Source organism: Papio anubis, chromosome 7 (assembly GCF_008728515.1).
Source record: "Papio anubis isolate 15944 chromosome 7, Panubis1.0, whole genome shotgun sequence".
Lineage (NCBI taxonomy): Eukaryota > Metazoa > Chordata > Mammalia > Primates > Cercopithecidae > Papio > Papio anubis.
Window position 1 is genome coordinate 153,289,721 of NC_044982.1, and position 25,786 is coordinate 153,315,506.

At 44.5% G+C, this 25,786-nt stretch overlaps 1 protein-coding gene across 15 annotated transcripts in view; it reads right to left on the reverse strand.

Annotated features, from left to right (window-relative positions):
- RYR3 (ryanodine receptor 3) overlaps nt 1-25,786 on the reverse strand; it is a 569,735-nt gene that overhangs the window by 210,750 nt on the left and 333,199 nt on the right. For 14 of the 15 annotated variants that reach the window (XR_002523591.2, XM_021941703.2, XM_021941700.2 and 11 more), the window contains 10 exons: nt 24,734-24,817; nt 22,315-22,474; nt 20,685-20,832; nt 19,599-19,804; nt 18,871-19,045; nt 11,142-11,350; nt 8,871-9,046; nt 7,936-7,972; nt 6,151-6,314; nt 2,515-2,680 (listed from right to left, as the gene is read on the reverse strand). Coding sequence is in view for 14 of the 15 variants with exons in the window: in XM_021941703.2 (XP_021797395.2) it covers nt 2,515-2,680; nt 6,151-6,314; nt 7,936-7,972; nt 8,871-9,046; nt 11,142-11,350; nt 18,871-19,045; nt 19,599-19,804; nt 20,685-20,832; nt 22,315-22,474; nt 24,734-24,817 (1,525 nt within the window). In the remaining variant the exon portion in view is untranslated. The remainder of the gene's footprint in view (nt 1-2,514; nt 2,681-6,150; nt 6,315-7,935; nt 7,973-8,870; nt 9,047-11,141; nt 11,351-18,870; nt 19,046-19,598; nt 19,805-20,684; nt 20,833-22,314; nt 22,475-24,733; nt 24,818-25,786) is intronic. The other variant, XM_021941701.2, reaches the window with a different exon arrangement.

Here is a 25,786-nt window from a genome sequence, read left to right on the forward strand (position 1 = left end):
GTTATGAGACGTTTTAGCGTTCTCTGCAGCTCAGGGAGGGCCCTTCAGTTACACTCGTTTCTAAAGTTAATGGGAAAAAAATAATGGATTCTGAAGGACAGCAGTAACGTATCTAAAACACTTCTCAGGGGATTTGGGGGTGGAGGAGATAGAATCATGAAAAAGTACTGGAAGAATAATACTTCACTTTCTGTCTCAAAGCCTGGCTTTGCGAGTGCATCTTTCTGGAAACAGTTGGTTGTGCCCCAGCGGCTGAAGCAAGCCTGCCAAGTGGTGATGATTCCACTTTCTCTCAGGAGGAGGAGGAGGTGCCGAGAGGGTCATGCGCTGCAGGAGGTGCTGGAGAGACAAGGTGGCGGCCTGTGTGCCAGCAGGCTGTTCCCCGCCCCCAGGAAGGGTTTGCTCCATCTGTTCTTAGTCAATGAACATTTCAGATGGGAGGTGGCTACTCTGTCTCCTCTCTACCTTACCTCATCTCTCCAACCACAGGCCAGAGAACTGGCTGCCAAGAGGCTTTTCAGCCTTGAGGCTGTAACCTGAGGCTGACTTAAGAATCAACAGTTGTATCCATGTACATCATAGCAGGATGTTTTTAATTTGCTATAGTTAGGTAAACCAGTGACCCTGAAAAACTGCTGGATTCCTTAAATACTGCATGCCGCTCTTCTGCTCAGAAACCTTCAATGGCTCCCCATTTCCTATCTATACCTCCCTAGTTTTCCAAATACATTTCTTACCAATAACTGTAAGAGCCCTATGCGATGTCCACTGATCCTTAAGCACACTTCATGCTTCCCTATCTCCATAATGCTTCTTGAGCTATGTATTCAACACTCTTCTCTTTCTACCCATGAAAACTCATTCATTCTTTAAGACAGGGTCTCTCACTCAGTCACTCAGGCTGGAGTGTAGTGGAACAACCACGGCTCACTGCAGCCTTGACCTCCCCAGATTCAAGCGATTCTCTTAGCCTCCTGAGTAGCTGGGACTACAGGTGTATGCCACCACACACAGCTAATTTTTGTAGTTTTTGTAAAGCCGAGGGTCCACCATGTTGCCCAGGCTGGTCTCAAACCCCTGAGCTCAAGTGATCTGTCTGCCTCGGCCTCCCCAAGATACTGAAACTACAGGTGTGAGCCTCCACTCCTGACCTATACAAATGCTTTTTCCTTTAAAAAAAAAAAAATCAAGATTTCTCTTTAATGAACATGTTCCTGACTGCTTGTGATGGAATGAGCTCTTCCTTTTTTGAACTCGTATAGCGTTCTCTGTCTACAAATACTTGTGACTCTCCATTCTACCCTGGAGAGTCAAGAATGTTTAACACAGACATTAATTCCTTAACTTCCCATCTCCCACAGTATGCTCTGTGGAACTCTAGGTTCACAGAATATTACTGGTTCTTAAAGTTAAAAAAGTGCTTTTCTTTGTCAAATAATTTGAGAATTGCTTGGTTAGATAGGTTTCTTTCTGAAGTACTTCTCACATATTTCAGTGTGCTAACCTTCATTACAAAAATTCAAGAGGATTTGATTTGTGGCAGTTTCCCAAGCTCGCCTGGCCATCAAGAATGAAGAGATCAGGCTGCTTGTGGTTAATGACAGGTAAACCTACATGTGTATAACGGGTGGTTTTCCTGAGTAGCTCTATGGAAGTTCACAGTCCAGGAAATGAGGAAACACATTATTTATATAAATGTATTTTTTTTTTTTTTTGAGATGGGAGTCTTGCTTTGTTGCCCAGGCTGGAGTGCAGTGGCGTGATCTCATCTCACTGCAACCTCCACTTCCCAGGTTCAAGCAATTCTCCTGCCTCAGCCTCCCAAGTAGCTGGGACTACAGGCACGGGTCACCACGCTTGGCAGTTTTTTTTGCACTTTTAGTAGAGACAGGGTTTCACTGTGTTAGCCAGGATGGTCTCAATCTCCTGACCTCATGATCCCCCCGCCTCGGCCTTCCAAAGTGCTGAGATTACAGGTGTGAGCCACCATGCCTGGCCTATAAATGTATTTTTAAAGTGTCCTGTAAGGTAGTCATAGGGAATGTGGATAACCTTTTTGCAAAAGGGATACTTCCTGGCAAATTAATCCATTTTTATAGGTTTCTATTTTGAGTACAGAAGTTTCTTAAAGTGAGAAGTATTTCTGTTCACACTTCACATCTTGCATCTTGTATAGTGCAGGTAATAGATAAGGCTGCACAAGAAATATGTATGAAATAAATGAAAAACCTTTTACAGCTCAACACCAAGGAAAAGCCTTTTCATCCTCTAGAAAGATGACCAGCATACTGGATCAACCAGTAACTATGATTGCCCAGCCCTGTTTTCTCTGCACACATTGAAGTAACTTTGTTCTTGTTTATTTGTTGTCCTAAGTGGTCCATGGCCCACAAGGGCTCATCAGTTTGACACACTGTGGTACTCAGCAGGAATGCTGAGTACGGAGAACAAGGAACATAGTCACAAACACCAGGCCTGGGATGGCCCTATTTTGGCCCCAGAAGCCACCCTTACCTGGTAGCAGGTGCCCAGTTCTTTTCCATTGGCTGAGAAGGACAACATGCCCATTGCCAGATCCACAAGACAGCCGATCTCCAGGTCCACGTTACTCCGATTTGATCTCTGGGAACTGGCCACTATGTCCCCGCCCCAGACCATGTAGCAGTTGCTGCGTTTCACACTAGGAGCCAAGACAGGAAAAGGCAGAGAATCTGGACTGGGGCAGTTTGTAATCAAGACTCAGGAATGAAATGAAAATAGCTACAGAAACTTTCCTAGGAAGCTTTCTGTTCAGCCCCAAATAATTTTTTTTTCTTAAATGAGTTTATTTAGCTTCACCCCCATTTACTCAGACATGAACCACTCAGTGTAGGGGTGTGGCAATCTATTCAGGCTACCTCCTTCCAAAGAGCACAATGTTCAGAGAACTGTTTCCAGACTCAACATCAACACACCTTTGTGAAACAGATCAGGGAATGGTAGCATCCCACCACAGAGATGGGAAATTGAGGCATGGGGTGAACGACCACCTTTGGTAAACTTACATGGGGATTCGGAATAAGAGGCAGAAACAAAAGTCTGGGTTCAGAGTCCCAGTCTGGTAATCAGTGCAAAAGGCCGTAAAACACTTGAAAACTCAGGCCCAAACTCCTTAGGATGGCCGGCCTGGGCTCCCTACGAAGTAGTTTTTCTCTGACACCTTGCCACTACCTTGACTTATATGCCCCTGTCCTTCCCAGTGCCTTGGAGTTCTGCCTCCCGCACTACTGGCTAACCATCAACTTAGGTGCCCTGCTTAGCTTTCTGTCTACCAACCCCCAGAATACAAAACTCCATTACAGGTATTTACACTTAAAATCAAACTGTAATAATGAAAAAGTCCTTAAGGCTCCAAAGCCTGATTCCTTAATTGTAGGATTTCACATCCCAGGTGAGCCGTGGAGATGTGCAGTGGCTGAGGTGATTCTCACAGCTCCCCACCGTGGGCAAGAGACGACTGATTCTTTCTCCTTCTAAACCCACACTGGTGTACATCAGCTCAGGCACCTGGTCCCTCGAAGTGACATGACATGACTTTTCTCAAATCAAAGGGTGACGCTATACCTGATGCAAGAGCAGCCCCTTTAAACATCTTAGGGTCAGTGTGATGTGACTCAGCCTGGCTTCCTGTTGTGGTCCTCAGCATGGAGGGCAAAGCCACACAGGGGCAGAGACAGTACATCTGGCACCGTGGGGTGGGTAGGTCCTGGAATAGATTCTGTCAATTCTGAGAGTTGCTTTACCTCTCCGGATGATGTTCTCATTTGAAAAACCAAGGGTTCAATTAGGATTCCCCAAGGTTCCTTCTGCCTGTAGAAGTCTATCACTTTCCCCCTTGGTAAGCATGCATTAATTTCCTGTCCTCTCCTTTGGGGCAACAATGGGTCTGCTCACTTCCTGTGAAAGCCCTCATGCTCACTTCCTGTGAATGCCCTCAGGCAGGGGCCAGTGCCAATAGCCTCTTTCAAAGAGTTATAGCATTATTAGAGTTCCATAACTGCAGCCATGTTAGTACTACTTTTTAGTGATTAAGATGCTAGCCACACTGATGACTAATACGGAATTCAATTAATAATGTATTCAAGCTGTGGGAATGTGAAGTGGTTGGCTTTGGTCATATATTAAAGACCTAAATTCAAAATGTCCTAAAGCATCTGTAAACGGATTTTGTATTTATTTCTTATTACGTAGGACAAAGAAGTAAGAATTATTGAATGTGTACCATATAGTATGTCTTCTCCTAGGTGCTAAAATGTTAGTTAAATTCCACAGTAAGTACGGCCACGGAGGCTCAGATAAATCAAGTAATCGATCTCATATGGTAGAGCCAGCAAACTGGAATTACAAACTCAAATGAGGAGGACACTTCTGCCTTTTCTTCTGGCTGAAGAACAAAGCCTGGATTGGTCAATTACTTTAGAATCCTTTCCTTTCCAATCTAAACCAGATATTGCTCATAGCATCTATTTTGGCTTTCATAATGATGGACATTCAATAATGGGAATAATAATTATACCCTTGAAAAACATGGGTTCGAATTGCATGGGTCCATTATACATGGGTACACTTAAGGTGAATTTTTTTCAAGCACACATGGATTGGAAATACAGTGTTCACAGGGTGCAAAACTCATGTATAGGGAAGGCTGACTTTTCCTATACCGGGGTTCAGTGCTGACTGCGGTCATTGAGTATGAGTGGATTTTGGTATAGGTGGAAGATGCTGGGGCAACTCTAGCTCAGATACCAAGGGATGACTGTAGTTGAAATTTATTGAGTGCCTGAGTTGAGGCACTGTCCTAAGAATTTTTCTATGAATTAACTTATTTAATCCTCACAATACTCCGTGATAACAGAAACTATTATCCTCATCTTATAGATGAGGAAATCAAAGCCCAAGGAGATTAACTGACTGGTCCAATGTCATACCCCTACAAACCCAGGCAGTTTATTCTAAAGACAGTACTCTTTTTTTGGGGGGGATACAGTCCTGCTCTGTTGCCAGGATGGAGTGCAGTGGCTCGATCTCGGCTCACTGCAACATTCGCCTCCTGGGTTCAACCAATTCTCCTGCCTCAGCCTCCCGAGTAGCTGGGACTACAGGAATGTGCCACCACGTCCGGCTAATTTTTGTATTTTCACTAGAGACAGGGTTTCACTATGTTGGCCAGGATGGTCTCGATCTCCTGACCTTGTGATCTGCCCACCTTGGCCTCCCACAGTGCTGTGATTACAGGCATAAGCCACCGTGCCCGGTCTAAGCCAGCACTCTTAACCAGCTGCTGGTCCCTCATGACACAGTGACTGTGACTCACCTCTGGCCACTAGTCTTTGGTGAGCCAATATTCTCTAAAGGGCACTGGTTGCAAGACGTTCCTGTCTTTGTAGGGAGCAAAGGCCAGCTTGAAAAACAACTTACGACATCTCTACATATGGCTGTATAGGGAAAAGATGCTCCTGTACCTCATGTAGGTGGGGAACAGAGGGAAACCACAAGCCACAGTCTCCTGAGTCACCTCTGGAGCACATCTGGCCAACAATCGCTTCTCCGGCAGCACCAGCAGACCAGTTGGAGTGTATGGTATGCCTAGAATGTGCTTGCCCCTAAAGTTTCCTAATTTCTATTTGGTGGTTATTATTCATGAAGTCTCAATGTCTCTTTGATTCCTTATGCTTTCAACCATTATAAGCTCTTGGGAGGAGGAATTCTGAGTGTATCAGTTAGTGTGTGATGTGCTATATCTTTTTATTTCTTCTGAATCAACTTCTCTCAAGCACCCAGAGATTTTCTGTCTTGTTCTGATGTTGTAGAAATTGGGACTTGCCCAGAGGTCCTGGAAAAAACTCGGAGAGAGATCACGTACCCCATTGTCTGTCTATATTTTCCATCCCTGGGTCACAGTTTACATACATGATGAAATTCTTCTCTATTTTCACTAGCACTTTTTCTCACTGTCATAGTACTGGTTTGTTATTTGAAGCCTGTACTTCATTTTCTCCTTTTAAGAGAGGCTGAGATGTTTCCTTCTTTGGGTGTGGGATGGAAGAAAAAGACTGCGGGGAGGGACTGAGAAGCCCGATGGCTAACCCTGCCACTTGGAAGCCCCCTTACCTTTCGTGTACCCGGCCTCTTTCATCCCCTAGGGTGACAGTCACTGTGCAGTTTTTATTCAGGTCAAACTTTTCACTGTACAAGTGATAGTCTGGAGTCACCCATCCGACCCAGACGCAGGATGGATCCTGTCCAGCAAAGATGCGGATGGCATAGTAGCACTGCTGTGGAGAGAATGCAGATGGGAGTCAATGGCCCCCATCCAGTTGAGGAGAGGGGGCTCAAGAGGCAGAAATAACACAGCAGCTCACTTGGCCCTTTTTTTTTTTTTTTTTTCTGGAAAAGTGCACACTAGTAGAGGTAGGCTACATGCTAGATCTGGAAGGAAGGCTGAATAGGGATTCTGGCTTCCTAATTTTTCCTTTCTATTTTGCTGTAGCATCTGGCAAAGCAAATGCTTAAGCTAATCTACCACCCTTTGCCCAGAAGACGCTGGTGCTGAAATCAGGAGATGCTGTGGATGGAAGCAGTGGCAGCTGCTCAGAATGGCAGCACAGAGCCCTAACCCTCCCCTGGGCACCAGGGCAGATCTGGGCTGCAGGAGAGAGCGGGCACAGTCCCTGCCCTCAGAGAGAGAGTGGTCAAGGCTCAGAGCGTTCCTGTTACACTTTCTCCTTCTACAAGGAGGTCCAGTGCTTTTTTCTGGAAAATCTTGAAAGAGGTTGCTTAAGAAAGAGTTCATGTCATGGCCAAATGTGCTTTATGTAGCTGTCACACTCAACTACAGGCAGTATTGAGAAGTACTGCAGTTTTTGGCAGGGCTCACACAGTTCATGGGGTTATCACTGTATTACAACAATAGCTACAGCACTGAGGCAGGTGACTACCTCATCATTTTCCTTATGAAACTGAGCAGATTCATTCTTAATGAAGTGGCTCTTTCTTGTAGTCTGTCAAATTTTCTTGACCGGAAGAAAAAAGGGTCAGCTAAACAAACCTGGGTTTGAATCTTGACAGTGCCAGGTATTCATCAAGTGACTTTGGACAAACCATTTGTCCTCTCTGTGCATAATATTATGCATAATATTATCCATTTCAGGGCTTGCTGATTAATTTTAAATGAATTAAATGGAGATTAAATGGGAAGGTGACAATGTGCCAAGCACAGTGTCCCACACACACTAAGTGTGTGATTCACTGCAGCAAGAATCTTACTTCTGATGAAGGTGAACCTACAAATTCAGGATTGTTGGATAACTTTAAAGAAGGGTTGACACACATGCATTGCTTCCATAAACTTTTTTTTTTTTTTTTGCCAGATGCTAAAGAAGAATGAGCAAAAGAAAGAAAAATCAGGAGGTGCTTTCTGACTACTGTCTAGGGACCAAAAGTAGCTTCCATCTTCTGCGTTGGCTTCTTGCTCTTCTTCTCATTTGATTGCTTTTAACATCACTCCTAGTACTGCACAGAGACATGGGGGAGCTGACTCACAAAAGTTTACACAAGGAAAGCAAACCAAAAGATTGAATTGCGCGCCCTCCACTGATGCTCATTTCAGTCAGAAAGGCAGTGTTGGGTTCCTGATGGCAAATGGGCAACAAGAACCCAATGATGCCCAGTTAGGAGCTCCAGGTAGAGCTTTTGCTTTGCACTGAGTAACTGTATTTCTTTTCCCCACTTGAGAAATGCCATAGATGCGTTCTGGAAGCATCAAGATGGATATTAAAAGACAGAGTAATTGGCAATTAAAGAGGATCTCTAGACAGATCTTTGCTGTAAGGGGCATATTACCAGGCACAACGAAGAATCAAATAATTAAAACCATAATTGAGCACATTTACTTACTGTTGTTGTATGAGAGAGTATTTCTTGCATCTGTTTCCTGGGGGAAAGATAATCCATGTTTTAGTTATTCAGCTGTATAGAGAATCCCACAGTTCCGACAGGCAATTGATCTACCTTTAATGATCAAGGCAAGTTTAGTAAAGTGGCTGCTTCCTAGACACAAGTGATTGCAACCAGTCTTGGGACTGTTCATTTGTAAGCTGTTAACACAAGGCAGGGATGCAACTCCCAACTCTTATCCCTCAGCCCAGATGGTAAGTTAGATGGTAAGTTGAGAGTGAGGACGGAAGACTGCAATAGTATAAGCAGGAATACCTCTGAATAGGTTATCCTATTCTCTCAAGCAGCTGTGCTTGTTTAAAAGCTTGGTAGAAAGCAAAACTCTAGAGGAAACCCCAACAAGACGGCTCCAGGCAGCAGACATACATCAATGATTAAAAATAGACATCAGGGGAAAGAAAGACAGCAAGGAATATATTCCTTATCAGGAAGAAAGAAGACACATTGCCCATGAATCACACAGCTGCAGAGTTGGACAATGCCCATAGTTATGCAAAGGAGGCAGTATCTGCCTCCAGAAACTTCTAATTACACACAACACCAAAAATAATTGCACCCTCTTATGCCCTCACAAAACACAGGAGTTGTGGGCAGCAAGGAAGGTAGGGGCCCAGAGTTCAAGAAGAGCAGAAACTTTACCACCAGATGCATCTGTTTAGCATGATTGGCACCTTAATTATGCACGGCACAAACACACACGTGTACTTGTATGCACATGTGTGCACACACATTCCCTTTTTTTTTTTTTTTTTAACCTGGCTGAAGGCAGAGGGAACCCTATCTATGGAGTTTGTGTGCTGAGTTAGGGTAAAAAGCAGAAAGCCCACTTTACAGCAGATACGAGTGCCTCTGAGAACTGGAGGCCTCACCCTCACCTTTTCTGGAAAGCTTCACTGTCCAGACAGGGGCTGTGGCTGAAGGAAGAGTGGCACTCGACAGGCATGCTCAAGCGGCAGTAGATCATGTCGGCATTGCTATGCTGTGTGCCAAATGTCTTATGGGTCACCTTGAGACACGGAGGGCTGTCCATGGTGCCATCAATCCTCATGACCTGGAAACAGGACGAGTCCTTACCTTGACATACCAAAGGGCCTGACCTCGACCCAGTCCCTTCTTCCCTCGTGGACGTGCACATGGCAAGGCATTCTGTGAACTACAGAAGTAAGTTGTGTCCAGTGATAATCAAACTATGATTCTCATCATTACTTGGGCCTTGTCCTGTAGGAAGAAACAGATCTGCTCCTGGCTAGGGAAATTAGAGATTTAAAAACATGCTCACTGGGTTCTCTGTAAAGCCAAGGGTGGAGAATAAATGCGCCAGAGTGGGGCGGCATCTGGCAGACACAGCATAGTGTCCACAGAGGCTAAACTTTTAGGGCAGGGGGCAAGTGGCTAAAGAAGATAATCTTTCCAAGGGCTGTGCTTGTCACTGGGCATGAGAACATCTAAGGGAAGGGGCGAAAGTAATCCCAAAGCTCAGGAAGGATGTCCAGCTCCTGAGGAGGGCACCCTCCCAACCCAGCCCAGCTCTCATCTCTGCCACAGTCATGGTCTGAAGGCTGAGGCTCCTGGAGCCTCCTCCCAATACTGGAGAAAGCTGCAGTTCCTAGGCACAAGCATTGCAGGGGGCACAGTTGGGGGAGAAAAGGTCAGAAATGGATTTTTGCAATGTGTGTGGAGAGGGAAATGCGGGGATACAGCAGAAATGAACTGAGGCTTACAATAATAATTTTCTTACAATCTGAGCCTCTCTTTGCTCTCTGGAGAGCTGTTCGTGTCCTGGGTCCTATGAGAATACTTCATATTTGTATGGTTTTATATTTTTCTAAGCAGAGGACCTCTAGGGGTTTATGACCTCCAAAAGTTTAAGAGCCACTCTTCTAAAGTAATGGTTAGGGAGGAATCAGAGAAATAAAAGTCTCTACTATTTAACTGAGGAAGAAGTGGGGCATTAAGGTTGATGCTTGTTGAATTCAGATGGGAGGATGAGTGAAGGAACTTACAGTGAGGTTGAAGCAAACCATTGAATCTACCTTGAATACAGCTAAAATGGGCCTGATCTGTCTGGCATTTTTTTAAATCAACACTCTTCCCCCATCCACCATGGAAAAACCATGGTCTGTGAACCAAAACAGAGGCAAGTCTAAGTCGATGTAGGGCCAGAACCAAAGTTAGGCTCCCCCTAGAAGATGGGGATAGATTACTCAATGATCACACGTCAGCTTAAAATCTTGGCAACACCATCTAAAAATTAAATAGGTCCTACAAGACATCAAGTCACGGGTGGGTAAGAACATACATGTTCAGTACACATAATCTTGAATATAGCTACTGAACTTTTAAATTTTTTTTTTTTTTTGAGACGGAGTCTTGCTCTGTCGCCCAGGCTGGAGTGCAGTGGCGTGATCTCACTGCACGCTCCACCTTCCAGGTTCACGCCATTCTCCTGCCTCAGCCTCCCGAGTAGCGGGACTACAGGTGCCCACCACCACACCCAGCTAATTTTTTGTATTTTTAGTAGAGATGGGGTTTCATCATGTTAGCCAGGATGGTCTTGATCTCCTGACCTCGTGATTCGCCCGCCTTGGCTTCCCAAAGTGTTGGGATTACAGGCGTGAGCCACTGCGCCCGGCCTAAATTTTTTAAATAAAAGAATTGCTTCAAGAGACAGGGTCTCTCTCTGTCACTCAGGCTACAATACAGTGATGTGATCATAGCTCACTGCAGCCTCAAACTCCTAGGCTCAAGGGATCCTCCCACCTCAGCCTCCCAAGAAGCTGGGATTACAGGTGTGAGCCACCACATCCAGCCTGAACTTAAAAAAAAAAAAGGTTTAAGGTCTCCAGATACTATATTACTATGACAATACAGTATAGGAACATCCAGAGCAAATGCGGTGGACCAAAATGTTGAGAGTCGATCTGCAGGGTTGTATGTGCAAGGCTGCTGTCTCTCGTGAGATGCCACTGGGCGGCCCCAATTAAGGTGCCTGCAACTGCAGCTCTGAGGGCCAGCGGGGAGGTGGCTGGTAAGTGGCCAGGGCATGGACTTAGGTAAGCAGCTGCCTGTTGACAGGAGACCCGGGGGGGGGCTTCGGGCCTTGGCCCACCTGACCTGCCAGGGCCACACACGTTGTGTAACATTACCTCTATGTGTGGATGGTCCTTTGGCACGTTGACAAACGTCGGGAGGCGCTTGCTGAACCACATAGCAACATCTCTGTTCATGTTGACAGCAAAAGGCTCAAAGCCCTCTTGGAGACCGCACATGGTATAAAACTTGAAGGTACTGGCATCTGTCCCGAGATTCATGCGGCCAATCTGAGACAGCCCCAGACAGCAGATGGGCACAAAGCCTGCAGAATAGAGAGCCCTGCTTTAGCCCGAGGGCACCAGCCCAGGACACTGTGAGGAAGCTGAATCTGTTCTTCCTTAAGGGCTTTGACTCCCAGTAGGACAGATGGGACACAATCCTCTTTTTCTTTCTTTCTTCCTTCCTGGCACATAAAATCAACAACAGGAGGCCACATGGAGACCACCACTGCCCATGGTACACGGGAAAGAAAAGTGAGCTTGGTTCAAAATGATTTGGGAAAAAAATCATCCAGTTAAGAATATTCTTAAGATATAAATAAATATCAACTGGAAAGGCAAAACCAGTAAGAGAAAAAGTGAAATTCTTTATCTGTCCCTTAGTTAAAATTGATCTTAGGCCCTGGGAAAATTTAAATACTACCCAAAACAGTGCAGTGAGCCTAAAGAATGACTTGGTGAGATTTTTGCCACAAAAACAAAAAGACGGGTAACTATGTGAGATGATGAATATGTTATTTTGCTGCACTGTAGTAGCCTTTTTACTATCTCTATGTATTTCATAACATCACATTGTTCACCTTAAATATACAAAATAAAATTTATTTAAAATAAAAAAAAAATGACTTGGTGCAAGTTGCCCAAGTTTTCTGGACCCCAGCATCTTCCCCAGTGACATGAGAGGTCCTTCACATTTTGAGAGTAGGATTCTAAGAAGTTTTAAATGCTAGCACTATGATTGTGCTTGTTAACAAAATACAATTTACAAACACCCAGTCTCCTAGCCCACGGTCCTCCTCGTTGCCTCCTCAGGAAGGCAGAGTTTCAAGCAGGAGCCAGAGAAAGCTCTTCTCTTCCTTCCTACAGCTATCATCTCTCCAAGCTCACATCTGCAGCCTGATCATGTTAAAAAACTACCACTCAAAACAGACCGAAGCCGAAGTTCAAATTGTTTGGTGTTCTTGTTTGTGGGCTATTTATACATCGTAATTGTGGACCAACAAATCAGCAACACAGGGAAAAGCGCTAATTATGTTGGATTTGGGAGGATGTGAGAGGCACGGAGGCGGCTGGAGGACAGCTGGAGGCTGCAGAGCGTGCCTGGAAGGGTAGGAGTAGTTCTGGGGCTGCTGGATGAGGCAGGGGCTGGAGGTCCCTACAGAAGAAAGCGGTGTTACTCCCTAGGATAAGAGTGGTCATTTCAGGGGACATTTAAAGGCCAATTTTGGGAGCATTTACATCTAACAGTAAAAACTTTCTTTCATAGACACCAAGGCCAAGATGCCCTCTTCCTAGATGGGAGGCTTATATACTATTATCTAAGCCATGAAGTTTCTATGTAAATAATAAGTTACATAAATGAAATGTAAATCTCTTGCAAGCTATGCGGTTGCTTTTAGAAACTATAAACTCACTTAGGATACAGATGTGTTTAATACCGTGTCTAAAGAAGAGAGAATATCAACGTGATCCTAGCAAACCGGCAGTGATGTTTGTACAAAAAGCCTCCTCGCAGTGCTGCCAAGAGGACAGACTAGGACCCCTACCTCTCAGGACAGTCAATGGCTAATCAATGGATGTTGCACACCTGTGCATGTAACATCCTGAGCACTATGCTTCTGGTATTTTTGTGACAGGGGCTGCAATGGATGAAACCATTTCCTTTCTATAGACAGACATGTTTATAAATAAAGAACCTTTGGAAATCTGACTACAGTGTAGAATAAGAATTGCTTGCCAGTAAAATTTCTAGGCTCCCCATTGGGAAAGATGGTTTGCTATGTGCCATGACAAGATGTGAAGGAAGAAGAAACTATCCCAACCCCAAGGAGCTTACAGAAGTGGGGACAAGGTATGGAATATAAAACAGTGAATGTGTTTGCTGTAAACCATCCCTAATCTCAAGACAGTATTTTGGTTATTCTACTAAGGGGGGTAACTGAACCAAGAAAGCCACCAGTATAGGTTTATCTTGGAGCCGTGAACATGAAGATCATGAAACAGTCCAGCCTTGATGTCCACAGAATAGGACAGCTTAAGAAAACCTCCCTATTCCATTCTTCTCCATGAACCTGGGTGGTGCAATAAGTGAGCAGCAGGGGTGAAAGCCTCAGTGTGAAGCAGCAACAATGAGGATTTGATCTCAGGACATAAAAATAATGTCCTAGTCACAGACCCATTGACAATGTAAGGGGGAAAAGGTAATAACTGCATAAGACTTCTTTTTTTTTCCTAAGGATGTTGAGCTCCTCCTCATTCCTAAGCATCAGTAGAGAGGACAGCACTTTAATAAGGCTAAAACTAAGGACATGAGGAGTTAATGGACTTGACCAAGATCACGGGAAGGGCAAGTGACAAAATGGGATGAGATCCTTTATCCTCGAGTCATAGGCCAGCTGCTAGTCAGTGTGTGAGAGGGAGTGAGTGTTCAGGGGACGAATGCCCCAGATTTAAACGGTAGTTATGACCGGGGCCAGAGGACTGCATTCACTAGGGAGTAAAGTGTTGCTTCTGTGGGGCAGAAGCCTTCTCTACGGGGAGAGTTGCACACTCCATGGGAAAAGACAGTATGTAACGAAAGTCATGGATGCAAGAGCAATGGGAGGCACAGAGTATTGGGGACCTCCAGGAGGCTAAGTGGACGCGGCTGGGACAGGTCTGTAAAACAGCAGCAGAAAAGCTAAATCTAAGGCTGGAGTCAGAAAAGAGAACATCCGAAAGGACAGAGAGGAAAGGTTAATTCTCATAAAGCACCAGCGCTTTCCCCTGGAGAAAATGATTCGATAACTAGATACATTTAATCAGCTCCCTCCACCTGGCTAAGGAGGATCTAGCTAATATCTGCATTTCTAAAACTTCTTTATTTGAGGCATTTAAAAATCTTGTAACTTTATAACTCCTCAGGAAAGATAGATAAGGGGGAACAACCATGGCATGATAAACCACAATAGCGAATATTTACCAAATACCTTGTAAATGTCAGGCTTCGTGCTCTGCAGATATATCTCATTATTATGCCAATTTTACAGATGAGGAAACTGAGACCTAGAAAGTGGACTTGCTCAACATCTGCTACCTGGTAGACTGCAGAGTCAGCATGTGAACGAAGCTGCCTGAGCAGGAGTCCACAGCAAGCAATGCGGACCGAGGCCAGGATGCCTGCTTCCTAATTGTCATGTAAGCTAACTTGCTTTGTAGCAGTTACATTGCTTTTCAAATGATTTTCCAACGTGTCAGATAGTTCACCTGTTTGTCTCTAGATTAGACAGATGGAGACCCATGACCGCAACACGCTCCAGGGCCCTTAGAGGAAAAGGGCTACCTGTACACAGCCCACCACATGGCACTCCAGAATTCACCTGGTTAAAAGGACCCCCTGGGCAAGGTCATGTGGCATTACTATCTGACTGTCATAAAGAAGGATTTCCATGTTGCACACAGCTTCATTAACCCATAGCCTCAAATGAGACTGGAGAAGACAAAAAATAAGAGGGAAAAGAATGCCACCTCCCTACATGCAGCCTAATAGATACAATCATGCTGACAACTCCGCAGAGGTTTGAGAAGAAAATCTGCAGATGGCACAGTCTTCAGCCAAGTTGTATACAGAAGTTCTTGTCCCAGGAAAGCAATGGCAAGAATATATGCATTTATATTTTGTAGAGGACCCCCAGTTCTGATACACTCGGTATTATAAGGCCTCATACCGGTTTTCCGATTAGGAAAAGGGAGAGCAGGAGGGTAATCTTATAATTCCGGGAGATTGCAAAGAAACCAGCGCTCTCAAAAATCCAAAGGAGAGATCCATTTTCAAACCATTGTAAACTAAAGGAACACAAAAAAGAGAATAGCTACCAGCAAGGGAAAAGCTGACATCTTAGAGACAGGGAGGTAGATGACCGCTCAGACCGTTCCTGGGGTGTTTCTGGGAGTTTCAGTCCAGCAACACATGTTGTACCCCTTCCTTCCCATTTCCTGCTAAGCTTTGCAAAGACAGAGTTACAGGACAACACGGAGATGGTCACAAGCCTTGCAGAAAACAAAGGAAACAATAGGCCACGCTCCCCTGCCACAGCCACTTTCTGAAACACAAGACCCATCTGGAGAGAGAATGACAGGGGACCCTGGGTACCAGCGTGTGTGCCCGCAGGTGGCAGTGACACTTCCTGCAGATAAGTTTCATTTTCTGCCTATTGAAAAGCTGCCAACAGAAATGAGGCATCTGTTAAACCCGACAGGTCAGTGGGCAGGAACGGCCTGGGAGGCTGCCCCTGCAGACACCAAAGCTGTAACAGGAGGCAGGATGTCCCTCGGGGGAGTGCCTGGCAGAGAGGCAGCACAGGAGACCAAAGCCTCTTCCCGATGTCACATTCTGAGGTCTAGCAGGATGTTCCGGATTTTATCTGCCTTTCCTTTAAACAGAGGAAAAGAGAAGGCTGATAGCAAAGGGTTTGCCTTGGAGGCTTCTGAGCTCTCAGATACTTCTAGGTGACAACACTGAGAGCTGTGATGGTCCAGTCCAGGGCCAGGGGAGGGAACATTAATTAGAAAATTCAAATGAAGCAGATAAAGGCATATAATTGATGATCCATAAGAGGATGGAAATGACAACTTATAAGTAAGCCAGAGGTAAAAACAGCCATGAACTACAATATCCGCCCGCACTGCTTCCCCAGAAAGGCAAAAGGCTTCCCATGGCCCAGCTCCCACTGGGGTAATGGCTGAAATCAAAGCTGACATGCTGGCGACCAGAACAACACAAGCAAGCAGGGCATTTTGCTTTATGGGGTGGGGGGTGGTAGGCGCTACAATGCATAACATGTTTTATTTTCAACAGATGCTTTTCCTAACAACTCAAGGCAAGAATTGCTACCTCTTTCCACTTGACACAGAGAGAAGAGAGATGCTATGCGGTTATTCCAGGCCTTTGGGCTACTGTTATCAAAGAATGGCATGTCGACTCCCTTATAACTACCCTTCCGCCAACTCACAAGCCACTGCAGAACTGAAAGAGCTTTCCAATCATCTTGTCTCTGTTATTAAAGTGCATTGTAATACGACAGTATAATGTGCTAACACATTACCGTACAATTCTATTATTAAACAGCATCCTAATAATACTTTGTTATTCTGAAGGTCAAATCACATCCCTGTACACAAGAGGCCTATGGAACATTACTTCCATTACAATACAGACGCTCTCTAAAAGCAGGGATATGCTCAAATATCCCTCCCCTTTATAGTATTCCTCTGCTCAAACCCCATAACGGCCCCTCATTTCCTAGAGGGTGAAGTCCAAGGGTGCTTGGCTCAGAGAACACAACAGTTTCTTGAACGAAAAGGCTGAGTCTCAGTATTTGAGCCTATAATCTGCACTTTATCTACCTTTCCAGCGTCATCATCCATACATTCCAAACACAAATCTTCTACCCTTTCCTGTAGCTTCCTGGAGCCACAGAACTACTCTTCTTACATCCCCTGACAGGACTAGGCTTCTCCTTACACAGACATCTTGTATTCTTTATTTAACATGCAATTCAAATCCCATTCATATAGACTTTTCATTCAGTATTAGTCACTCGCCATTGATAACTTACTGCTCTGCATTATCATCTTTTTTACAACTAACAAATGAGTTTCTGAATACTGTTACTACCCACATTTGCATATGCTTTAGACCACTCTGCTCTCACACTTCAGTGTGCATGCAAATCACCAGAGTGTCACGTCAGAATGTAGATTCTGATTCTGGTCTGGGGTTGGGCTGAGATTCCTCATTGCTAACAAGCAGACCATACCTTGAGTATCTAGGCTTTGGACTTTACAAAGTTCTTGTAACTCTGCACAACATACGAGATTCTTATCTCCTCCTCAGATTTCAACAGACAAGTACCCTCTTCCAGTTCACACAATAGTAGAGCCTGGAAAAGGCCCTGATTTTTGGACTCTTTCTATCCCAGTGAAAGACTTTCCTTGGAGATGTGCCTGAATCTCCGAGGCTGTTTTCCTCCTGGCCTCAGAAGGAGGGCACTGCGTGACGGGGGTGCTTGGGAAGCACCTGGTGGTCCTTGTACACTGTCCTGATGTCCACCCACAGAAATCCTCTCCTTTGCCTCTGAACCAGCACACAGGCCATTCCTTCCTCTGGCAACATCATTCTCACCTGTCTTCAAAAACAGAGTTATTTCTTTAAAACTTTGATTTTAAACCTCTTCGGAAGGCATTAAAATATGACCCCATTTGACTTTCATCATTTATCTTTTTAGGAAAATATGACTTGTAAGCTTTTTATTTCTCCAAATATTTGGCTCTTAGAAACACCTTGAAAGGTACAGTTGGATATGCATATTTTAGACAACAGGTGTCTGAGAAAAAGTGCGAAAGTCATTTATAAAGCTAAAAACGCTCTGGAAAGAGCATGTATATTACATACACACTTTCATGTATTTGTGCTCTCTTCCTATGCAGTTGTGTCGTTTTAGCTCTCTAGGTAGGAAATGTTTCTTTCTGTAAAGTCTCAGAAATTTAGGGCTACAAGGAGCCTTCATCATTTACAGAGAGGAAAATGAGTTCCCAAATGGATAAATAAAGTCAACTAAGATGTCCTGGGTAGGCAGGAGCAGAGGCAGGGTGAGAGTCTAGGTCTCCTGACCCAGAACAGCCCCCTTCTCGTCCGTGAGGAGGAAACAGCATGGCAGAGCACCGGGCATAAGGGCATTCACACAGCAGGTGTTAAGTCACTGCCGTTGAATTTTCTATCTGTGAAGAACATTAGATTTTATTTCATCAATCCTTATATTCTCCGATATAGATGAAGAGAGTAAAGCCAAGAGAGGTCAAACAAATATGCTTTGGGAGCCAATGAGCTTGTTAGGAGCAAGTCTACTGACTTGCATTACACTGTTCCCCCTATATACTAAGAGTCCTGTGTACATAATGTAGTTATATAGACAAGAAATAATAAGCTCCAATTCCTCCTTTGTGTAGCTGGAAGCATGCCCCTGACTGTGGTCTATTCATGGACATTAAAAAATGCAACTCTGGTTGGGTTTCACAGTGTGTCTGAATTTCAAAATAAATTCTATTTCATTCAAGGAAATAGCTAAGTCTAACTTTCGTGTTTCAATGGTTCTCTTCAAAGCATCAAGTTCAATTAAACAAACATGCAGGCTGACAATTCAAATCAGAATAAAAGGATAATTCTTTAATTCACTGATTTTTCTCTCCTGTCAAGGACATTAGTCATATACAATAAGCATTTTCTTTGTAATACTGGGAAACCTGGAGAATCTTAAAAAGCCAAGACACAGGGCAAGGAATTAGCTTCCTGGTTAACGCATCTGAGAGTTCGGAATTTTTATGTATGCTGCACACACCAACTATCACTATTATCTCCCCTAATTCTTTGAAATTGCTAGTCTAAGGGATCGTCTTCACCATTAGGATTTTCAAATGTGCAAAGGATAGTGTAGGCCAAATAAGGAAGTAGAGGAGTTCGCTCAGCTCTCCCTGTATTTTTCTCCAGCCTCATGGAGCTGGGGTTGGCAGAGGGTGTTAGATTTACCATTCTCAATCTCGTAGTCAGCGAAGGCAAGTTCAGAGCCTTTGTTGGTGATCAGGAGCTCCCCATTCAGCGTGAAGATCATTGAAGCATCATCCAGGTTAATCATACATCCGACCACATCTCCTGGCTGCCACGTACGCCCAAAATACCCACTTCCTTGATGCCAACGCTGGCCCTAGAAAACAAGACTCTAGGGCTTAGAGAAATGGAGTTTCTAGAGGCCCCTGCAGCTGGATAAATGACCGTATCTGCATTATCTCCTAACTAGTAGTGGTACATGATTTCTAGGGGGCACTCAAGGATAACCAACTAGGAGGAGTGGTCTATGTTATAAATGAAACCAAGACACACAAGGTAGCCCAAGTCTCTTGTTCTAGTCACAGTCATGGCAATAATCAGGATTCTCTCTAGGCAAAACTGGTAAGATTTCCTGACATACTGGCTGCATAGTGATCTCTGTGTCACCCCTGGAGTGGAGTCAATGGGCTTGGGTGCAAAACCAGATATGAAGGTGATTGTAGAAAGGGTTTGGGGTACAGTGCTCCCCTTCAACAGAGTGAAGAGCAAAGAAACAGTCACCAGGCGATGCTCATTCTATGTTTACATTAGCCAGTGGTGGTGGCCACTCACTTTGAAGTCAGAGATCCAGTAATTTGAGCTTGCAGAAAAATGTTTGGAGAAGGAAAACTTGGTCTGAGGATGTGTGTTTGCTAGATATATGGACTCACCCTGCTGCCTTCAAACACAAAGGCTTGGTCATCGGCCCCCAGTTCCACATCAGGCCGACAGCCTGGCCTGGCCCAGCCAACTCGCATGTCTCCTCCAGTCACCACCTCAAACTCAAAATACCACTTTCCAGATCTCACTGCGTAAGATCGCTCTACCCGGAAAAATCGGATCTTGTCTATGCTGACTTTCTCCACAGCCGAGTCAGCTATTGTGAGAAGGAAGGCGAACAGATGGTGTGGAAAGGAAAGAGAAAACATAGGCCTTTAATAATTCAGTAGCACTATTCAAAAGAATTTGATGAGAACATCTGTGACTGACCATAGGTCGACTACTATCCAATATGGCGTTCTGTTCATAATAGATCATCATCATCACCATACAAGCTACCATTGACTGAGGGATTGCTTCATAGTAGATCTTTTAGAGACCATTTCTTAGTTTTCCCTCACAATAAACCTATGAGGTAGCTAATATTGTCTTCATTTTACTGATGAAGAAATTCAGGCTCAAAGAGGTAAAATCATTTATTCAGTGTCACAGAGCCAATGAACAGAGGAGCAAAGGTATAAACCCAGATTGGACTTCAAAACCATCCCCTTAATGATTTACAATTCTGCCCATGTGGCCTACGATACCTCCTGGGGCGCGGGATGACGATAACATGCTCATCAATTTTAAGCTGTTGTTCAGATTTTAATCTGAACAAGCTTTTAATTTGGAGATGTGATTACCTGATCTAAAAGTAAGCTGATATTCACACATTTGGAAAATAAGAGCAAAAATCAGTGACTTGGTTTTTGATCAGGTATTCTGAAAAGCTCAGCTACCCTAGAAGATAACCTATTCCTTGTGGGAATAAGTCATAGAAGTGCTCATCGCAGAAAATCTGTCAATGGGATGATGATTTACATCAAACATGGTCTCCCAAATAATAATAATAAAAAAATCACACCATTTAATCTAGTGCTCTTCAGCCCCAAGACTATTTCCAATAGTACAAGTTAGACCTATTTGAAGTTAGGACACCCCAAGAGGAGGACCTGTTTAGTAAACTGGGGCCAGAATAAACACTCTCAGCTCATTACCTAGTTCTTGGTCTGATGGCTCAATGTTATATCCGTAACCAACAAAAGTGCGCACAGCTTCCCTCAGGCTGTCCCTGTTTGACTTCTTGGTACGCTCGTCCAGTAATGCATATGGCACCAGACGGGGATTTCTTTTGTTCTTCAAATCCTATGTGAAGCCAGAGAAAAAAAGTACCAAGAAAACATTTCACTTTCACCACAGCTCGCCCTGTTCACATATTCCCAGCAACAGTCCTGGCTTTCTGGTGGCTCTAGGTCTATGAGCACTTCCCTCAGTGCCTTCACATTTACCAATGTACATACTTGCCACTTCTTCTCCAGATTAAATGACTATAAATGGAAACATTTTACTAATGCTCAAACTAGCATCAAAAAACACTTTTGGCCAGGCGTGGTGACTCATGCCTGTAATCCCAGCACCTTGGGAGGCCGAGGTGGGCAGATCACTTGAGGTCAGGAGTTCGAGACCAGTCTGGCCAACACAGTAAAACCCCATCTCTACGAACAATACAAAAATTAGCTGGGTGTGGTGGTGAATGCCTGTAATCCCAGCTACCCGGGAGGCTGAGGCAGGACAATCACTCGAACCCAGGAGATGAAGGTTGCAGTGAGTTGGGTCATGCACTCCAGCCTGGGTGACAGAGTGAGAGTCTCATTAAACAAAACAAAACAAAACAAAAACACTTTTAATAATACTAGCCTGTGAATAAAATGAAGCGACACAGAATTGGTTAGAAACCTCCATTCCCAAGGCAAAGCAGATGGAGATTTGTATAATGATTTCCCTATGAAAGATCATGTCATGATTTAGGTTGCTATAGCCTCCTCATGACAGCTTAACAAGCCTGCATGGAGAAACGTCGGAAAAGGTGGCAGAGCCACAGTGTGTTCATTTCATGGCAGAGGACACACATTTGTAGTAATGTCCCTCTCAGTTCCTTAGGAGGGACTAAGAAGACAATAGGGACAATTGCACAGATAAGTCATCCAAACTCATAAGTATAACATGCTGTTTTGAACCTCTTCACTCTGCTGCTCCTCCTCCCCGCATAGTTTCCACAGTTGTATCCTTCCTGGCTTCCAGATGTGTGCAGGTTTGGAGGCTCCAGTATGAATTCACTAATGTGCACATAGCCACTCCTGAACTTCCCTGATACTAACGCTACCACTAGTGATTACTAAGATGGGAGAAACCACCTCAAGGAAAGAGGTGTGCCAGGTGATTTGGGACTGAACTCTATCTAATTTCTTGCTGTGCTCTTGCTTTCAAGCTGCCTCCTGCTCAGGCCAAGACTTCTGTCCAGAAATCGTTGGCCCAGTGGACTGAAGTAAGGAGGTAAAAGCTTTTGGGCAGCTGGTTTGCTGCTCTGCTGGGCTAGCTTCCCCTCCATTTCATCCTCACCAGCAGATACGTGGGACCATCCCAGAAATACTGCTGAGCTATGATGTGACCATTACAAATTCTGTCCGGCCCCATGATTCCATAAATAATGAACACACTGAGGTGTGAGGGACAGAGTGCAAAGGCAACCTCTTCCTTCTGATCTAACACACACCAAACCAAAATGGCATGTGGATGGATGGTCCTATCTTCTAACTTTGCCAGCATGCCTGACCCAGCATTTCTTACCTGTTGGATGCCATAGGTCCATCCTTGTTTTATTCTGTCTTTTGCCCAAACATTGTGCGCATTTTCTGCAAGCTTATCCACTAAAATTTCTTGAGGAGGTAACAGCTTCACATCAGACAAATCCAAAGGGGCTGGCTTATAGCCATTGGACATCATATAGCTACAAGTAAATGTAAAAATACACAGTTTTAACAGATCTCCATGAGTTTCTCATTCCAGATTTTAGACCAAGAGCACATGGTAAGAATGCTATGCAAATAAGGCTACGGTCACAGGTCCCACTCTTTGGCTGAACGAATAGCTCAGCTCTGTTTCAAGTCTATAGATGAAGCCCCCAATCTACCACCCTCCTTCCCAACACACATAACATATTTCAAAGAAGACTTGAAAAAAGCAGATGGTCAGTACAAACCATCTTTATTTCTAAGAAAACTACCCCTGTTCTCTACAAATAATGGGCACATTCAGTATGCTGCAATATTACCAGAAGCCCATCATCCTACTACAAAAACACAAGAAGTCAAAACCAAGGTCTTGTTAGCAAATGTCTTCTTATAAAGCAGCACAGAATAATCACTCAGTCGAAATGTAAAGGCTAAACTTTTACTTTTGGAATTAAAAAAAGGGCCCGGTGCGGTGGCTCACGCCTGTAATCCCAGCACTTTGGGAGGCCAAGGTGGGCGGATCATGAGGTCAGGAGATCAAGACCATCCTGGCTAATACGGTGAAACCCCATCTCTATTAAAAATACAAAAAATTAGCCAGGCAGGCTGGCGGGCGCCTGTAGTCCCAGCTACTCAGGAGACTGAGGCAGGACAATGGCGTGAACCCGGGAGGCGGCGGAGCTTACAGTGAGCCAAGATCGCACCACTGCACTCCAGCCTGGGTGACAGAGCGAGACTCTGTCTCAAAAAAAAAAAAAGATGTCAGAGAATTTTTGAACTTAAAGTGATCTTAGCAGTTAGCTGTCCAGTCCAAGAGTCACAGCCTCAAATGTCTGTAAATTGACTGATAACGGGAAGAAGTGGAAGAGCTCTAGGTAGACACATCGTGTAAATGGAGAAGACTGGGGTACACTGTGGAGGGAAACTCAGGAAAGCAGATTGTCACAGCCATGGGGGAATATGAGTTTAAATGTATCTATGGCACCCGGGCATGGTGGCTCACACTGTAATCCCAGCACTTTGGGAGGCTGAGGCAGGCGGATCATGAGGTCAGGAGATTGAGACCATCCTGGTTAACACGGTGAAATCCCATCTCTACTAAAAATACAAAAAATTAGCCGGGCATGGTGGTGGGTGTCTGTAGTCCCAGCTACTCAGGAGGCTGAGGCAGAATGTTGTGCACCTGGGAGGCAGAGGTTGCAATGAGCCAAGATCGCGCCACTGCACTCCAGCCTGGGCGACAGAGCAAGACTCTGTCTCAAAAAAGAAAAAAAAAGAAAAAGGTATCTGTGGTCCTAGGGCCACTGACTGCCTAGGCCAAAGCCAGACTCCAACAGTGATGAACCATAGACCAGGGCTGAATCCATCCAGGACCTCTGAGTGGCATGAGATGCAGGGTCTATTGTAGGTAGGTAGGTAGGTAGGTAGGTAGGTAGGTAGGTAGAAGATAATATTCTGCATCCACTTTTTCAGGACGTTGCTCTTGGGCAGAGGCAGGATGACCTCAGGATGACTGTTGCATCCTGACCTCAGCAGCTTTGGCCAGCAGCCTGTCCCCCCCACTGCAGCCTGTCAGATGTGCTTTTCTTGGTGCTAGGAGTTGCGTGTGTGAGAGTGGATCTTGGAAGGTTAAGAGGAAAGAAGGGGGAAGATAAATGTTTGATTAAAGCTGGCACTGCTTGGCTCCTAAGTGATGATGACACCTGTGTGTGACTCCATTTGCACATCTGCTGGCATGCATGAGAGCGAGCAAACAAGGGAGCCAGTGGATGTGCCACTGAGCAAGCATTTGAATGTGCAAAGAAAAGAAATGTGCACCTCTGTCTGAAAGTAGCGGGAGAGAGGGAGAGTAGGACACAGGCAGATCTAGGGGGTCAAATGAATGGTGGCAGAGATACCCCTTCCACAAAGGACTTATAAGGCTGGTCCAGTGCCAGAGGAGTGACTCTCTGTCATGACTGTGAATCATTTTTAAGCTTTTGTGCTGAATGCTATTCTTATAGACCAAAGACTAGCATCCATCTGACGTCTCCACACCTCCTGGCTCAAAACTAACAACATTAGTGTGAGGTCCAGGTAGGGGGGCAGAAAGAGGGAAAACCCTGAAATACTTCAGTGCCGTCTAGGAAACAGGGGAGCCCTTCTGAGCTGGTGCTAGCAAGTATGTGGGCTGCTGTCTGTCTTGGTACCACCCTCCTGGATTAAAAATCCAGGTTAAAGCATTAAAATCTTGAACCATTAAAAAAATCACTTACTTTTTGGGCAGTTTGACCTTCTTGAGATCCTCCTCAGCAGCTGGGTTAACATGAGCAATGTGGCACCCCAGGGCCAGGAGGGTTCTATGACACAACAGAAGAAGACCAAGGTCAACTGCAGTGTCAGGAACAGAAGGAACCCTAATTCACATCTGAGTTGAAAACAGACAAGAGCCATTCATTTAGACCAGGGGTCAGTAGACTTTTTCTGTAAGGAGCCAGAGAGTAAATGCCTTAGGCTTTGTGAGCCATACGTCTCTGTCACAGCTACAACTCTGTGATTACAGAGCAAAGCCAGCCATAGGCAATATGCAAACCAATGAGTCTGACTCTGTTACAAAAACAATCTATTTACAAACATAGGTAGCTGGTCTGATTGTCCTATGTGCCATATTTGCCAACTCCCAATTTAGATGATAGCAAGCATAAGATTACAAAAGAGAAATTTGTTAATTGCCTGTCTTGGAGACATTTTTCTATTTTATAAATTTGCATGAGAAATATATGCTGCTTCTAATTCCATGGAACAGACAGAATTCTAATACCCAGCCCCAGGTAGCAAATATTTACTGCATGATGCCTGTAAGTGCATAAACTGTGCTTAACACCATGAAGTACGAAGCTGTACCTTCAAGAAGCGCCAGTGTAATTGAAGGTATCCCATGTGAGCCTGTGGGACAAGGGACCTTACCAAGCATCGTTATGCCAACAAAACCACAAAGTTAAAATGTTCTGCAGTGACAACTAGAGAACAGGGAAATGCAAAGACAAGAGAACAGGTAGCAAGTTCCCAAAGAATTCAAAATGGGAGATACCAATTTGGGCTAGAAAAGTTAAGGTCTAAATTAGGCCCATGGGTAGCAACATAGAAGCAAAAGTTATTTTAAAATTGAATTTTAGTGAATCATATCAGGTTTCCCAATGGGATTTAGAAATGCTTTATCTTTTTTCCTTTATTTAATGTGAACTGCAGGAGGTACTTGGTCTTTTGATTCTAAGTTTCTCTTCTGCCTGTTACCTTTTCCCTGTCCCTAGCAAATAGCAAATGGTTTA